Here is a 17,896-nt window from a genome sequence, read left to right as displayed (position 1 = left end):
CTTCAATCTTGTGATTTACATGTGGAGCAATCAAGCTCCAAGTGGAGAGGAAAGCATCTCCCTGCTATGCCATTTTCCTCACCCCAAAGCATCTATAACCTCCAGAATTAAACATTCTAACAAGAAAAACATGTTATTCAAGTCTCTGAAACAAGAGGAGGGAACTGATATATCCATTTCATGGAAGATGGCTGAGCTTTTAGGACAAAGGTACCCTCAAAAGCCTGTAAATGCTACTGAACCCTGTGCTGTATGTGTTGCATTGCATGGACTTGGTTGCTGAATTAAACTCCTCAAAGTTTTCAGTGCAGGGATCCCTGGTGTGTAAATCCTAGTCAGCAGGGAACAAGCACAGAGACGTGCAGCAAAGCTGAGGTGGCAGCATATCTGTTCATGGCCAGTTTTACTTTCTGGTGAAACTCAAAGCTTTTTAAGTCTCTCAGATTCCTAAGAATTTCAGAGTTTAGGCTGGTACTACTATACTTAGGTACCTAAATTCCACCTAGGTTGCACAAGAGTTGCCTATCTTTGGGATGTTAAAATTTCCTATGTCTGAACAGAGTGAAATAGGCCAAGCAGAGAATGATGCTAATGCAGTTTAGCATATCCATATACAGGAATTAAATAATTTAGAATAGATCAGCTCTTCAATGTGCTCTCTGGGTACTGCCCAGGCTAGAAGTCAACTTAATGGCATTACAACTACAGACCTGCGTGCACCAGGATCAGGACCTGCTGTGTGAATTGGTAGATGAGCCTGTAACACATATTTGGAGCCTGTAGTGAAACTTAGCTTTCTTTATGAAGACTGAGGAGAGAATTATGATGACTTTAGGCTTAGATATTATAAGCCGAAGGTAAATTTGGATGTGAGGTGTTGCTCTCCTTGCCTGCCAAGTAATAACACTTAGAGTGTCACTAGAGTGAACTCAGAGCTTGGTTCTCTGTGGGGCCCTGCAGCTGTGTGCGCTGGACTGAACATCATTCAGTTCTGCCCTCCAGCAGCTGTCCTACCTTCAGTGGTGGGATTTTGATTCTTCTGAACCCCTGCAGTAAAACAGGTCTCCTCTAATACTGCAACACAGAGATTTCCCCACCCCAACCCTGTATTTCCCATAAAGCTGTAAAACAAACCTCCTAACCTTCCCCAGCCTGATCCCTCAGCCTGGATGGATTTCCCAAGGCTGCTGATGGTTGAAGAACAATTGTTTTTGCTCATCAGTGGCAGAATGAAGGGATTTGTGTTGTAAAGTTGCTTGACAAGCCAAGGAGCAGAGCAGTGTGCGAGGAGGGGGTGGGCGGAGAGATGCTCTGCCAGCCAGGCAGGCAGGATTGCTCTGGCAGTGGCTCTGCCTGGCTTTCACTCTGTCTCCCCAGGGAGGGAGCCTGTCTCTCAATCCAGGCTTCTCCCCTGCCACACGAGAGGGAGGGAGAGAGGAGAACACAGAAAGGTCCCTTCACACTGACGGCACCCAACTGCCCGGCTCACACCTGCAGCAGGCAAGCCATGCGGAAGAGTCTCTTTGCCCCTACAGCACTTTGCCTTTGATTTAAAACCTTCACCCGCTTCAAGAAGGGACAATGGAGGAACAATACATTTCCAAACTCCACCCAATAGTGGATTATGGAGCTGGGGTCTTTCTTCTGATCATAGGTGAGTTCTGCCTTCACAGCCTGCCTGTTTGCTTTAAGCTTAGGAGCAGACACACCAGGGCTGCCCCATCCGTACTGCTGTCAGGCAGAGGAAGCTGGAGGAAAATGACAGAAAATCTGTTTCCAGAGTCCTGCATGTTGCCTTTGAGTTGGTTGGATGCCAGGATTAATCTCTGCTCTCAGATTTGCAGCTTTTTGTTTTAATGCTGAAGATTTGCCAGCCTAAGTTTGCCTCTGTGGCAGCACAAGTATTCAAAATAAGTTGTCTACCTCTTACCCTGGCACCTCAGCCTTGTGAATTTAGAGACGTGACAGCCCATTTCTTGGGGCTGATCAGAAGAGAGCAATTTTGGTCTGCTCCTTGTGTGGGGGTGTTCATCATGCATGAAGAGCAGCTCTGTCTTTGTAGGATAAACTGATATAAAATAGCAAAAAGTTGCCAAACAGCAGCTCTGTTTTTTTTTATAATGGCCTGTTTACTCTGCTGAAGGCAGATTTACAATTAAATCCAAGTGGGCACCTGTACCAGCCTGCTTCAGCATGGCTTTAACTAAGTATTTTCTTCTTTGTTTGTTGCATGTACCCAGGTGATTTGTTTAGTATCATTGTAGATTTGGAGAGAAGCAGAATTGCTTTAGGCATGCAGCCCATCTGAATTTTGCTAAGATGCAAGTACCTTCCTCCCTTCTACTCATTTACAAACCTTGGTTTGTATGAGATGCATTTCTGAAAGATGCATTTATGAAAGCATATATTTTTATGTGCTTTAGTAAAGAGGCTTTGGGCAGCAAGGCTGGGCTTTAGCATTTCACACCTCATGCCTGTTTCTACACACTTTTCCCTGCACTGTGCTGTCACCTCAGTTGTGCTGACAGCAGAGAGTACAACACAGGGTGAGAAAAATCACTGTCTGCAAAACAACAAAGGGATTTTCTTTTCATGCAAGTCAGGATGCCTGCTGTTTCCTCAAGCAAAAGTTAGTACAGATGCAGTTCACAGTTTTGTCCTGGGCCAGCCAGCAGCCTCACAGGCAGTGGGATGGAGGGGACCAAGCATCTGTCAAAGTAAAAGAGAAGGTGGACCTGGATGTCCATCCCTGATGGCAAGACTAAGAGCTACTTCCTTCCTCTTGTGTAGTGGTTAGGGCTGTCTCAGAAGAAAGTGAACTGAGGATGTCCCAGCCTGCAGCTGTCATTTGGCAGGAGAGTGCTCTTCCCACCAAGCCACAGGTTACTCCCTGTCAGCAAGCAGTCCCATGCCAAGCCACTGTGGGCATCTGTGTGTGCAGACATCCAGCTCCTGAGAGCTCAGGGAACTTTTCAAGCCTATCCAGCGGTGCCAAGTGAACGTGTGTGGTTAGAAAGTCAAAAAATGTGGGATGTGGGGTCTCAGATATGTATCTTCTGTTGAAGGCTTTCTTGTGGCATGTCTGCCCATCCTTGGATTTATGCCAATTTATTTATTTCATTTTGTTGCATATGCCTTTATTAATTCCTCCGTGGGCACTTTATTATGTGGTGTCTGTGAGCAAATGCAGCCTTTCTGCTTTCCCAGCAACAAATCACCAAATGGTTTTTCTGTTTCCCTACTTCACTTCTGACTGTAGAGGACACCCTCTAAGGGAAACCTTTGATCAAAACATAGCTCCAGCACCATGTTCACTTGAAAGAAATGAGAAAATGAGTTGTTTGCTACATGTACTTTTGACACTGTTGTCACAAATGCTTTGAAGCCCTATAGCACATCTGAATAATGTATGTCTGACATGTCCTTTTGCAAAGCAATCTCTGGTCTGTTGCATACCCCTGACAAAAATAACAATTCCATGACCTGTCTTAATGCACTTGGAGACCACCAGAATAGTGTGGGTGCCTGAACAGCAGCACACAGTGATTCTCAGCCACTTGGCCAGCGAGGACCCTGAGCTGCCCAGCCAGCACGTGTTGACTGTCAGCTGTGGGCTATTCACATGAGATAGGAGCCAGAAGGGAACTGATGGGATATAGTACATGGAGAGGGAGATGTGACATGGAAGTGCAGCTCTGTAATGTGGGGATAGGAAGGGACAGGGTACGGCCTACTATTCCTATGACAAAATTTTCCCCATTCAGTAAGGCCAGCACCACAGGAGGCTGTAAACAGAAATCTGGAGCCCTCTTTGCTCTACCAGGTCTATAGTGGAAACACAGCCTGATTAGGGAATCCCTGTCTAGCAGGGAAGCAGGAACTGAAACCCAAAGCTGGCTGAAGCAGAACAGTGGATGATGTGGTCAGGATGCTGAGCTGTGTAGCAGCTCTCAGAACTGCTATCCAGATGGCATTGCCTACCTGCTCTCTAACAAGTTTCTAACAAGTTTCCTTGAGATGAAGAACAAGGTTTCATAGCAGGTCATAGCAGATACAACCCAGCATGTCTTCAAAGCATCAGCTCAACATAGTGTTGGCCTGGGAGATGCTGAATTCTGGCTAGTTTCCCAGTCTGTCCTGTCTTTTAGACTTTATTCCCAGCCTAAAACCAGCATTTTTCTCATCCTTTGTATGGGAGAAGCATTTCACACCTGTGCTACTGTCTGTGCTGATTCTTCTCTTCCAGCCATCCTCACAATCCTTGGAAATTCAGCTGTCCTGGCTACAGCTGTGAAACGTTCTTCCCTCCTGAAGTCACCAGAGCTGCTCACAGTCAACTTGGCAGTAGCAGATATTGGAATGGCAATCAGCATGTATCCACTGGCCATTGCATCCGCCTGGAACCACGCCTGGCTGGGAGGAGATGTGTCCTGCATGTATTATGCCCTGATGGGCTTCCTTTTTGGTGTCTGCAGCATGATGACCCTGTGTGCCATGGCTGTCATTCGATTCCTTGTTACCAATTCATCCAAATCTAACAGTAAGTAATTACATCTCTGGTAACCTCGTAATAGTGCATTTGGGCTGTTACATTCAGAGAGTTACTTGGCTGCATGTGGCATGGAGTATAACTACAGGAATAAGCCTTAACTTTTAGTCCAATATCAAGCCTTTAATGTTCCTGGATGGATTTGATTAAATTCCTTATCAAACAGTGAGGCTTCTCATTTCTTAACAATACCAAGTGAAACTACCTGAAGGTGCAGAGCCCAGTTTTTTTGCTGGACCAGTCTGTCTTATCTTCCTTTTTGTGTGCAAGCAGGCATACTGAAACTTGAGGAAGGAGTGCTGTTCTGGCATCCCTGTCCTGGAAGCACAGTACCTTTTGGGTCAGCTTGATCTTGTAAAGCTGCCTAACTTAGCAAATTGAGATCAGTGCTTAGGTCTGCATTGGGGTTTCACTCAGTCCATTGACTCTGTTATGTTTCTCAAGACCAAATGTTAGGGAACTGTAGCCACCCTCCTTCTGTTGGAGAAGTTATGGCAAAAACAACGTGGCTGAGATGAGACTCAGATATCCTTGCTCTTCCTCTTTCTTGCAGGTAACAAAATCACCAAGAACACCATTCGCATCTTGATTACTTTCATCTGGCTCTACTCCTTGCTCTGGGCCATTTTGCCCTTGGTAGGGTGGGGCTACTATGGCCCTGAGCCATTTGGTATCTCTTGTACAATAGCCTGGAGCAAGTTCCACAACTCTTCCAATGGCTTTTCATTCATCTTGAGCATGTTCCTCCTGTGCACAGTCCTGCCTGCACTGACCATTGTTGCCTGTTACTTGGGAATTGCCTGGAAAGTTCACAAAGCGTACCAAGAGATCCAGAATATTGACAGGATCCCTAATGCAGCTAAACTGGAGAAAAAGCTGACATTGGTGAGTTATCCCCATGATGAGTCTGAAGGAGCTTGTAGAGAGCTGGCTCTTCTCATGCATCATTCATGATGAGCCCTCATTGCTTTTGTTTGGTATTGACCAAAGATGGACATCTATTTCCAGTCTCCCTCTCTGCACTCCTCAGAGGAGCAGAGGGCTCCTGAAATCCTTGTCATTTCAGTGGTTTCATTTGGTTTATATATTGTAGGTAAAATGCAGCTTGTTAAACTTTCTTTAAGCAGTTGCACCCATTATTTTAATAGACATGTATTTCCAGTCATACTGGAATACCCGTTGAATCCATTCACATTATAGTTAAAGTGGAGGTTTTGTTCTGTAGCTATTTTTAATCAACTGAGTGGCTATTCCGAGTGAGAGAAATTCTATATGGAAACAGGATTTTTTAATATAACATTTTTTCAAATAAGCACTTCAGTTGCTCATTTCTTGTAGAAAAGGAGAATTGACCAAGCTTTCCAGAGGCCAGTCAACCTTAGGCTGTGCTGTCTACTTGGGTTGTGTCTCCCACGACATTTTGCAGCCAGAGTCAGGGAAGGAGATGAAAACTGCCTCACAGGAAACCCACAGTGTAGATCTGCTTGGTAGGAGAAAAATCCTGTGTGCACTGTGCAGTGTTACCTGTCACAACTCAGGTCATAACACAGCAAGCATGCAGCTTCAGGTCTTTCAGCTGGTTTAGATGTGGTTTCACCCACACCCCCTGTGCCTGAGCACCAGAGCCGGGCAGTGGCAGCTGAGAACTGAAGCCCTGTTTCCCTTTCAGATGGCTGTGCTCATCTCGGTCAGCTTCCTGAGCTCGTGGACACCCTATGCAGCAGCCAGCTTCTGGTCCATCTTTAACTCCAGCAATGCCCTACAGCCCATTGTCACACTCCTGCCCTGTCTGTTTGCCAAATCTTCAACAGCCTACAACCCTTTCATTTACTACATCTTCAGCAAAACTTTCCGGCGTGAAATTAAACAGTTACAGTGTTGCTGTGGCTGGCGAGTTCGTTTTTTCAGCACTGACAACTCTGCTGAAAATCCTGTGTCCATGATGTGGAGTGGGAGAGACAATGTACGTCTTTCCTCAGCTGCCAAGCTGGAGAACCAGGGAGCTGCAGCTCACTGTTGAAACTTGGGCTCGCTCAGGGGTCCAAGTGAGTCGGAATGCAGCACGTGGGTTTGTCACTGCCTATCTTGTGTCAAAGACAGGGGTTTAAGCATATGTTTTTAGGCAACTCTCAATTATTGTCTTTAAGCTACACAATAATAATAATAAAACTGCTATTTTTTTCAAAAATTTGCACTTTAGAGGAAATAGATTTATGTACTAAACATAAACCCATGTAAACTAAACTTACTGCCAGGGGAACAGCTATAATTAAAAGAGGATTTATTATTTTGGGTTTTTTTTGGTTACACTTTTGGCTTTTTAATGCAAGCTATCTGCAAACTCTTGGCTCTATCAGTAAAATGGCCATCAGAGAAAACTGTAGGTTGGACACAAAGTGTTACCAAATAAGTACAGCTGAGAGTATAGCTTTCCAGCAAGACAGACAGAAAACCAGATGGGTAGCGAGAAATATTCACTGCCAGGAGATGATAAGTGGCTGCCATCAAAGAGTTTTATGGAGAGCTACAGTTCCTTGCTCCATCAGAGGTAGAGTTCTACCTCCTCAAAACACAAGCTTGAAAAGGTGCTGAGCAGCCTTATTGTGGTTAGATGGGAATGTGGCAGTCAGCAAAGGATGCCTTCTGTGTGTCATGAATAACACAAGGAGAAGTGAAGGAATCTCTTAGCAAAAGGAACTGTGCACTTCTGCTGTGGCTTGCCGAGGTGTTAACAGCTCTTCCACCATGAAAGCAGTCAGAGCATTTGTTGCCTGCAGGAGCACTTTGTATAGCACAGCAACAGACACCCCCAGGACAACCTGCCCAGCAGTATGTGAGCCTGCAGGTGCAGTTCCAGCTTTCATGGCTTCAGTGGGAGCTCCTGAGATCCAGAGCCTCCTGGAGGCTGGAGCACTGGCACAACTGCAACTGAGAACAGTTTGCTGATTCAGTTTAAAGCATGTGTACAACTTCAAGTAGTTTCATTAAAGCACGTGTCCACCATCATATCATTAAAGCACACAGCATCCTGGCAGCCAGTTTCAGCAAAAGATTCTGAGGTGGAAATGATGAGTTTCTGCAGCTTAAATCTCTCTCTGACTTACTGTTTGTGACTTGAAAGGACATAAACAACTATCTTTAGGATTCAAACTGTACAAAATATGGCTTGATAGCTGCAGCAGTTCTTGCTTCCCTTGCTTGCCCAGCTGACCACATCTATCTTTACATTAGGTGCAGTGAAGACAAAATGAGCTATCTCATCTTGGCACAGATTTTAGGCAACAAACTAAAACAACAGTGAATGGACTTGGAGTTCTTGAAAACTTCCACCACACTCAAACCCTAATAATTAAGTTTCATTTTATAACCTACAGCCAAAGCCAAGAGCAGGATTAAAAGACAGGCTTTAGCACTTTCGTGGCTATGAGAATTTGTTACTGTGGAGACTGGATTATAAAAGCACAAACAAAATGAGAGCTTTAATATACACTATGGCACAAATTAATGACAAATTTGGGGAATTATGACATCTTAAGGAGCTTGCCTTCCCCTGAACTCCTGCCACTGGCAGCGTCACCAACTCTCATAAATATTCTACTAGGTTAAAATAGGTTTATTTTTTTAAGTTGTGAAAAATTCCTAAATTAGGCTGACCTTCAAGGTGGCATTATCTTGTCTCGGCCTGTCACTCACAGATGCTCCATATGGAATGAGACTGTGTTGTCTTCTGTCCCAAATACTAAGAGGTGAAGCATCTTCTGGGAAACAGTCACCTCTGATAGCCCATGGCACAGGAAAATGGGAAAAGAGGAATGTGGGGGATGGGTGAAAATGCTAATAACTGAGAGGGGAGCTTGTGAAAGCTGAAGAAAAATATATGGGGAGAGAAGAGATGCAGGAGTGTTAGCATGAGTGTTTGCAGTGAGGGTGAGGAGGTGGGAGAAGGAAATGCAAAAGAGACAAGAGTGTAAAACAGAAGAGGGGTCAGAGGAGTGTGTCAGTGGGTGGAGAAAACATGAACATGCTGGAAAGGGACTTGCTATGGTAAATGTCAATTATCAGCATTTTTTCAGCTGTAAAAATAACCTGATAGGAAAATGGAACTATTTTAACAATCCTCTTCCACCTCCCAATTCTTGCTTTCATTTGCTCAGTTGCTTGATGTTTAAAATAAACAGCAAAGGATATATTCCCATTTGCTAACTACAGATTTGTGAATGGAACAATAAGTGATGCACACTAATAATGTCATGTAACGTGGGCTTGCTCTGTCAAAAATTTAGGAGCAAAACAGATCCACATCTACTTGTAAATGCTTTTTAAGTGTATGTAATATGAAATTTATGTCAGTCTACAATTCAGGCAAGGTCTCTGTAAAACCAAGATCTGTATAGTGTTAATGTTTAAGAATAATATTTTAATAGCCTGATTTATTACCTGTTTATGTCCTTCATTTTTAAAACTGAAATCTCAGTGTTTGTGTATCAACTATGGCTCAAATCTGTTTTTCCTCTCTTGGACTCAGTGAGAAGAAATCAAAACTTCCCCAGTAGGGACTCTGAATTTTAAATGGTTTTACATTCTATTCAGAAAACTTAAAATGCAGGGCTGCTCTTGACCAGAGAACTAGGAAAGGAGGTATAATAATATTGTGTAGGTAACTAGTTTTTTTCTCTTAGGTTTCATGAAGCTGATTTATGGTCAAATTCTAATTCTAATTACATGGTATTTTCCTGCCATTCCCTAGACTGTGTTGACAACTAGATGATCTTCTAAGGCCTTGAAGCAAGACACAAGCAGCTACCACAGGGCATCTTATGCCTGCAATCACCAGCGCAGTCATCCTAATACAAGCATTTTAGGCAAAAATTCCAAGAGCATCTAACCTGCTCACATACTAGTTCTCTCACCTAACCGTGAAAGTTTACAATGCAGACATACACGTCTGAGGGAGACATCTTCAGCTCCTTTCTTTCCAGTCAAAGAAGACAGCTAGCACCCTGATTTGCATTAGAATAAATTGGAATTCTGTGCCTTCCTTTGAAAAACCTTCTAGGCAGTCTCTGTCCATCTCAGCACAGGAAAAACTTAAGAGAACTAGATCACTTCTGTTAAGGGTCCGGCTTCCATCTGTAAAATTAAATGTGACTCATTTCAGAACAAAACTCAATTATTTGAGGGAGGTTATTGTTCAGTTAGAGCATGAGGCAAACACTGTGGAGACCTGCCAGTTACACTGTGCCACTTTGGAGAAATCACTTAACCTTGGTCTTGGGTTCTTCTCTTACCCACACAATAGAGATGGTCTTGCATCATTGTAAAGCACCAATTATTTGATGAGCAAGTGTGAAAGAACCAACCCTGAAGGTTGTTAACACTAAGAATGAAAAACAGATTGCTACTCCTTTGCAGTAATTTGTCCTCTGGATCATCTACCATGCTCAGGATGTTACTTTAGAACTTAAAGTCAATGGGAAAGTTTGTTTCACAGCCATGGCATTGGCCTGGAACTTGGTCCTTCTCTTAACTTCTTGCTTTAGCACAGTTTTTTTTTCATGAAAGACAATGGATTTAAAGTCAGTTCCTAGGTGTAAATTAAAATCTCCAAGTCTCCAGACTTGTCCTATCTGCATTTTGTGCACTTTTGCAAAACAGAAGATGTTTTACACCTAAAAAAAATACCTATTTTGGAACGTCCTAAGGGAAATGACTTAGCCACGGATTAATCTGCCTCTACCATATTCCTATTGAAAGTTCTGAGCACTGAGTCCCATGGTTTATGGTTTTGCTCTGCAATATGCCAAAAATACTTATATTGAGAAAAAAGGTTTCAGTATATTTGCAGGATTTTGGACTAAAAGAAACTCTCAGTAGCCCAAGGAGACGTGCAGTGTTAAAGCAGCAGGTTGATGAGGAGTGCGCGCAGCACGCGAGGTTCTGGTTGGGAATCATCCACCCTTACCAATGAGGGCTGACAGCAACTGTCAGCAAGCACTGCTGTCACTGCTATGCTGCTTCAGCAGCCTGGAACACATGGGAAAAGCACATTCCATCTTAGCTTGTCATCCCATAAGGAAGCTCTACTTAGCAGTGACCTGACGGATCACTTCCTCCAAGCCCAGGAGCAATGCATCAAAACAAAGAAGGCGGCAGGAAGAATGCCAGGTTACCAAGGAGCTCCTGGACATGCTTAGATGTAAAAAGAAGGCCTACAGAGGGTGGAAATAAGGACAGGTAGCCTGGGAGGAGGGCAAAGAAGTTGTCCAAGCATCCAGGGATAAGGTTAGGAAAGCCAAAGCCCAGACAGAATGAAATCTGGCCAGGGACATCAAGGTAACAAAAAAAGCTTCTACAGGTGCCTTCCAGTATCTTTACAGGGCCCTTCTTCAAGAACCAAAGGCCTGGAGCAATTCCAACTGAAGTTGGTAGGATATTTTTAATTGATTTCAAAGGGAATGAGATGCAGATTTTAAAGATCAAGAGAGTTAAAAAATAAAAAAAAGGGGGAGGATTCTTAAGGCAAACACAGGTGGATGACATAAATGAGCAGAGAAACAATGCATAGAAAGAAAAGAAACCTGTAGTATTATGAAGTCCAGAGGCCACCAACACTTTGAGTATGTATTTTTCCAGTTGGCTGGCAAGAAGGCTTGTGAAAAGACATAAGAGAGTGCTTTTACTGTGGTTACTTTCTGCATATCCTCATTTGAACCATGTCAATGCTTCCTGATGGGAATCAGATTCTTAAAAATAGTTGATGAAAAAACCCCAAGGAGTTTTAAAGGCAAAGGTCTGGTTTGGGATCAATATTTTATACCTTCATTAGAAAAATAGAGAAAAGAAAACTTTCAAGTCAGTTAACCTCCTTGTTTCTGAGCAGTCTGAGATGATGGGCATGTACCCCATTAAACAGGCGTATTTTAAGTAAAGATCTCATCAACTGCAATCTTTGAAGTGAGGATACAATGCTGTTAATGAGATCTGCAATGTCTAGCAAACAGCAGAAAATTTTATTTTGAATAAAGTATGATGGTGCTGAGCCTCTTAGAAAGGTGCTACAGCTTCTTCCACTACAAGCAGATACAAGCATTGTCCCAGCCAGGCTGTAGTCTCATCTTACAATGGGATGCAATGAGCAACAAGGCAAAATAAAGTGGGATAGGGCCTTAAGGCCAGAGACTGCCCCTCGAAAGACCCTCACCCCCTATTTGCCCTACATGGATTCCAAAAATTACTTCTTACATATATAAATAAAATTTCTCCTGGAAGGGAGAAAAAAAATAGTGAGGATTTAGGATCAATTTACCTGAAAAAAGTCCAAATGCTGAATAGACTCAGCCAGCAAAACCAGTCACTAGACAAAAACACAGAACTAAGCAAAGGAGAGGGACTGGAATGAACTTCATTTGAGAAACAGTTAAGTATCAAGGAAGGGCACTGACACAGAGTGGAGGTGCATGGCTGCCCCTGTACAGGTTACTGCCAGATACAGGATTTGTATCTTATTAAAGAAACCACAAACTTTGAAAAGTTCTGACTTAAGTAGTTATATGTTTCTAAAGAGGAATTAAGTCAGATTAATGTTAAAATCAAAGTGCTGCTGCATTCAATCACATCTCTGCTGAACTTGAGTGATTTTGCCTGCAGACTTCTAGGCCCGCAACGTCTGCCAAAAAACTCAAAAGAAGTTATCTGCATGCAAGAGAGATTGACCAATGAGCTGGAACGGATGTTTTATTTATCAGTATATCGGAAAAAAAGCAAACCAAACCCATCTACTGAATTCCCTTTGTTCCTTGAAGTCATAGTTCTAGAGGTAACATTTTCTTGTGGGTACATATATAAATAATCCTCAACTAGAACATGCAGAGAATTTACAACTTTCTTAGAAAGCACAAAACACCAGGCCACAGGGCAGTGGAACCAAAGGTACGTGGCTGGCCCTCCCTTGCTGATGATTACATTCCATAAGTGATCAATATAAGGCTGGTTGTGTTGTGGGACACTTTTGACATTACATGGATTGCTGCCTCTTCTCCAGGCACTTCTCAATATCATCCAACACTTGGACAGCTGCTTTTGGAATGCGAGTCCCTGGACCAAAGACATGGGTAACACCAGCTTCATACAGGAAGTCGTAGTCCTGGTCAGAAAGCAAATGAAGGTCTGTAGTTAGCAGAGGAACAGAAAATTGACCTCTACAATTGGTGTGCTCTGTTCTGCATGCTGGCCCTAACAGAGCACATGCAGCAAGTCCCAGAGAGAGGCACCACAGCATCAGAGGAGATGACCAAAAACCCCGGTGGTTAGAAGGAAAAAAATAAATATTAAAAAAAACCCAAACTATTCACAGGAAAGGTTTTCTTTGTTTAGTATCAGCCTAATACCAGATTCTTGTTAAATATTGAAAAGTCAGCTGGATGTGACCCTGAATAACCTAATAGAAATTTGATCTAACTTCAAATCTTGACCATTCTAGAATTTTCACAACACAACTTAATGTTCCATTCAAGAAATACTTTAAGTTAAACTAGGACATGGTGTACAGAAAAACAGATCAATGAGACCTGACAGCACCTTGTGAGCATCCTGCAGTTCTGTGCTGACCCTGGTGATTGAACATGGTAGCCTTCAGCGCTGTAAATCACCTCTGACATTAATAGAATACAGGAAATAGCTAAAACCAGCATAGACAGAAACAAAGCAGCCTCACAGTCTTGATGGAAATGATGTTGACCCATACCTGAGGTGGGATGACACCTCCACACATGACAAGAATGTCTGGCCGGCCAAGGCCATTGAGTTCTTTGATGAGTTCAGGCACAAGAGTTTTATGACCTGCTGCCAGTGTGCTCACACCAACACAGTGCACATCTGCATCAACCGCCTGCTGGGCCACTTCTCGGGGTGTCTGTGGAGGGAGAAGACATGAGAAGTCATAGTTAGCCTCAGCCTGGTTGCTGAACATGGATTAGAAGGAAAATTGCTGCATTTGAAATGCACTGGACACTGCTCCATCAATCATACCTGGAATAGGGGACCGATGTCCACATCAAAGCCAATGTCTGCAAATCCTGTAGCAATAACTTTAGCTCCTCTGTCATGGCCGTCTTGACCCATCTTTGCAACAAGTATACGAGGTCTGCGCCCCTCACGGTCCATGAATTTGTTAACTCTGTTTGAAAACACGTATTATATCATTGTAAGTCACTAAGATTTATTAGAAGCATTTCCACAAACACGAAAGCACTGGCTGCAATTGCAGTATCACTTCTGTACATCAAATAAAAAGATCTTCTGAGACATGGCTTGTCTATGTAGTCAGCATATGTTAAGTTATGCTATGATTACTGATTTCTTGTAGCCTCTGGAACAAGCCTCAACAATGAGAAGTTCTTTTTTAAAGAAAACCACTCTGCTACTTTTCTGCTTTCTAACAGACAAAATAATGTATTCTCTGAGGGCTTAATGAGCTAACTAAACCACCATTTTTACATTTTAAGAATAACTATGAGCAATTATTTCAAAAGTACCTGCATGGCACATGGGCTATAGATGTCCTAGACATCATGCTGGCTGTCATCATTCAACTGGGCACAAGTCTGTGCAGAAAATGGTTACTGTATGGGCAAGGGTGAAATCAGACTTTTGAAAGCTTGTGCAAAGATGACACATAGTAATTCCAGTTTCATTACTATGTTTACTAACAGGTTCATATGACCTTAGACATATAGGCAGGTATGTAAAAAAGGGAGCTACATCTTAATTCTCAAGAAACCAGTTCCTTTTTGTGTACATGCATAATTCCAAATACTTACATTTAAAATAAATGTTTAAAATAAAAAATGATGGTGGCATCCCCCAGCACAACTACTTTGAAGTCAGGCTAAACATCCCCCCCTTGGAATCCATCAAGTAATTCCCTTTTAAGAGATCCTGTAACTCTTTAATGCCCCAACGCAGCAGGGACTTCTGAGCACTGATTCATATGACATCACCACCCACTACAGCAATGCAGCCTCTTTACCCAAGAGACCAGCAGCAAAGGCAGAAACTGACAAAAGGCAAAAACAGGAAACTCTCTTCACACATACTACCATCTTCTGATGTTTTCTCCCTTGTGATATGAGTAAGTAACACTCATAGACTGGAATTTGTATATGGATATCCAGACAGATTTTAGGCTTACAATTTTAGCAATAGTAAGAGTGAAGTTGCAGGGACAACTTATGGGCAGATGGAAACTAGGTTTTGTAATTATTAATTGCTGGGAATATTTTAGAGATTACTATTACACAGTCTTCAAAGCAAGTAATCAAATCTGTGTTTCTCAGCTTATAAATCTACAGCTGCCTAATCCATTTGACAAATCCTCAAATGATAACATCACCTCAGTGGATTTTGTTTGCAAGCAAATACAAGTTCAATTAAGTTTTGACTCTTCTCTTATTGCATTTATTGCTCCTCATTCTACTTACTTGCCTACAGGCATGAGTATGACTGTGTAGGTCACTGTTTTGTTCCAGGGATGCCATTCAGGTTTGGGGAATGCTTTTTTAGGGCACAGTGAGTAGCACACGGATCTAATGGATTAAATGTAAGAATGTGTTCAGCTTCCTGGTAAGCTATTCTCACCTGTTGATGGCATGAAGAATTTCATCACTCTCTCCAAACTCCTGGCGATAAGCTCCGCTCACCATTCGGTCACTGGCTTTGTGCTCTCCAAACACCTTCTTCATGGCATCAGTTATTTCTCCAACAGTGCACCTAAGATACAGAAACAAAGTATTGATGCTATCCCCAGGCTTGCATGAAAACAGAACACAGAAACCACTGGCAGTGGCCCATCTATTTGCCTTGCTGTAGGACAAATTTGTTCATATTAATTTCCTCTTTGTTGCTACAACTCTTGCAATCTGACTCACCCCATGGTCATTCACTAATAGAACACGGAAGAGTATTTTGAAGAAAATAGTGTTTTGCTGATGTGAGAAGTGATTTTACAAGTGACAAGGCAATGGGGGCCAAACATGGCAAAACACTTCAGGAAATTTAATTACATTTTCTCAAATGGGCGTTTTTTGGAGCCCAGACTGCAAGATCTTGCATCTGGACTCATACTAAAATTAAAAATATAAATCAAGAGAAAAAAAGGAAGAACACCCAGGAAAGACTGAAGCCTAACTTCTTAAGTGAAACTTATTTACTTTGCCCATGATGTTTATATTTTAGCATTTATTCTTCTTCTACTTTACTCCTGACATAGCTCCTCTACCCACTGAGATGCAGAAGAACCTGGGAAATCCATTTACATGCAAGTTATCCATTTACATGCAATTTGTTTGCTACTGGAGACACTGCATATTCCAAATGATACACATTTTACTGCTGTAGCACAAGTGCTAGAAGCAAAACTAGGCTGTGCTGTCTTCTTGTGCAAACATTAGAAAGAACAGCCTCTGTTCCACAGCATTTAAAAATCTCATGCTTAATGGATTACACTTTGCTGTGTAAAATCTATAATGCAGACTGTACCAAAAACTAACGCTGTGCTTTGATTGCAGTTGAGCCTGCAACCAAATACTTGATGAAAGGAACTTACTTAGAAGAGAAAAACAACTAATCTGTGGAACAAGCAGTTCAACTAGTAGCTCTGCCACAGCAAGCTTCTTACTTCTGGTATGAAATTAACTGGAATTCAGTACTGTGTAATGATTTTGAGGGCATGCGACTGTGCTCTTGAAATCTTCCATCAAAAATATTTTGATGAAAATATTATAGTTTATACTTGGACAGGAAAAGACCAGATAATTTGTGTATACTAAGAAAGGAATACAACTTTCTGCAAACTTTGTCATAGGAAAGAATACTACTTTTGTAGAACACTTTAAAAGTATGCTTCCAAATACTGAGACCAAACCCCATCCATTCAGTTACATTTGAAATGGAATTCAGATTTTCTCCTGTCATATTGCATTTAACTATAAGCAACTCTGAGGCAAAATCAGGTTAAGAATCCTCTAAAGGTTTTATATAAAATGCTCAAAGGATTTTTTGATGAGATGCAACTTCTTGTCCTCATTCTTTTAGAAGGACATGGCCAAATAAATTGCACTGTTTCCTTCTGCTGTTTGCAGTTTCAGTAGCTATTATCTGATTCCCACCTTCTGCAATCTGCCACATGTCCAGTGTAACAGAAGATGGATTTTGCTGTGTTAACTGAATCCTTCAGTACATTTCAGAGAGATATTTTACTTATCGTGACCTACCAGCTTAGTCTGATAATTTATTTGAATTTATGTATTAGTAATGCTTTAGGTTGCATCAGCTAAAAAACCAAACTATCCATGATTGCATCAGAAGCCACTGACATCACTATGTAAAACTTTACAATTTTTACAGCACCTGTAAGATCTCAGAAAGCTTAGCAAGCACTGTCTGAGTAACAATAATTCTCAGACCTTACTCACTAATATAATAATTATTTTTGTTTTTCAGGACATCTAAACAATCTGATTAATATTACTATCCTCTGATATCACTAACAAAAAAAACCTGAAAAGTAAACTAAGTGATAGATTAAGTGACTTCCCCAAGGTTAAAAAGCAAGTTTGCAGCAGACCTAAAAATAGTACCTACAATTACTGACTCTCTCTCATGAGTGCTAGACATGACAGGTTGCAGCCTGATACACACATGCCATATACAAACACGGACAACTTATTCCAGTGTAAACAGGGGCGGTTTGGTGAAGGATTACACTGGCACAACACGTGTCTTTTCTTCTGGAGAAAACAGCAAGCTTAGACAAATCTTGCTCTTTCTCTTCAGCAGAAGCAGCATCTGACTATAACTTTAGTATTAAATTAAAGTGCAGCACATGTAGTACAGGTTATACTATGTAAGAGTGTGAAGGAAAGTTTCATGGAACAAGTGAAAGGACTGGTTTGGACTATCAGTTTTAATAAAGTATAATCTGGTGGTGGGGATGAAGTTTTTTTGTGTACTGCACAAAAATTAAATACAGATGAAAAACTAGCAGTAAACTGGCCAATTTTGGTACAGAAGATATGAATTCTGAGTAAATCCAGAACCTTTACAGTTCAAAGACAGGTGTAGACATGCTGCAGGCAGAATTGTGACAAGCTTTCTATGGGAGAAAATGCATTCAAAATATGGCTCTGAAGTGTTCAAGGAAAGGGAATTAAGGAATCTGAGACATCGCAATAAAAACAGGACAGTGGCCCAGTAAAGAATGAATTCGTTTTGCTCATTTTTGAAGCATTTAGTTAAGGAACAGGCAGACAGGATCTGTTTTAGAGACTAGCACTTACTTTGAAGCAGGAA

General features: G+C 41.9%; 2 protein-coding genes across 2 annotated transcripts in view; one reads left to right on the top strand and one right to left on the bottom strand.

The window, feature by feature from the left end:
* The first annotated feature begins 1,581 nt into the window (after positions 1 to 1,581).
* LOC104395220 (opsin-5-like) lies at positions 1,582 to 6,569 on the top strand. The gene is made up of 4 exons (XM_010004906.1): positions 1,582 to 1,654; positions 4,247 to 4,540; positions 5,103 to 5,434; positions 6,219 to 6,569. Exons 1-4 carry the CDS (start codon positions 1,582 to 1,584, stop codon positions 6,567 to 6,569), a joined length of 1,050 nt encoding a protein of 349 aa, XP_010003208.1.
* A 5,702-nt stretch (positions 6,570 to 12,271) lies between these two features.
* Positions 12,272 to 17,896, bottom strand: part of MUT (methylmalonyl CoA mutase) — a 17,018-nt gene continuing 11,393 nt past the window's right edge. Inside the window, exons 9-12 of the mRNA XM_010004890.1 lie at positions 15,185 to 15,316; positions 13,577 to 13,724; positions 13,293 to 13,460; positions 12,272 to 12,692 (exon numbers count right to left, since the gene is read on the bottom strand). Of these exons, the coding sequence (XP_010003192.1) occupies positions 12,564 to 12,692; positions 13,293 to 13,460; positions 13,577 to 13,724; positions 15,185 to 15,316 (577 nt within the window). The 3' untranslated portion in view covers positions 12,272 to 12,563. The remainder of the gene's footprint in view (positions 12,693 to 13,292; positions 13,461 to 13,576; positions 13,725 to 15,184; positions 15,317 to 17,896) is intronic.

This window comes from Chaetura pelagica, unplaced genomic scaffold (genome assembly GCF_000747805.2).
Source record: "Chaetura pelagica isolate M959 unplaced genomic scaffold, ChaPel_1.0 scaffold99, whole genome shotgun sequence".
Taxonomy (NCBI): domain Eukaryota; kingdom Metazoa; phylum Chordata; class Aves; order Apodiformes; family Apodidae; genus Chaetura; species Chaetura pelagica.
This window is presented reverse-complemented; position numbering and strand designations above follow the sequence as displayed.

Excerpts from the sequence above, each read along its gene's own strand:
- LOC104395220 (XM_010004906.1), top strand. The coding sequence starts at position 1,582 with ATGGAGGAACAATACATTTCCAAACTCCACCCAATAGTGGATTATGGA. Across the intron at positions 4,541-5,102 it reads CAATTCATCCAAATCTAACA|GTAACAAAATCACCAAGAAC; the intron begins GTAAGTAATTAC and ends TCTTTCTTGCAG. Across the intron at positions 5,435-6,218 it reads TGGAGAAAAAGCTGACATTG|ATGGCTGTGCTCATCTCGGT; the intron begins GTGAGTTATCCC and ends TTTCCCTTTCAG.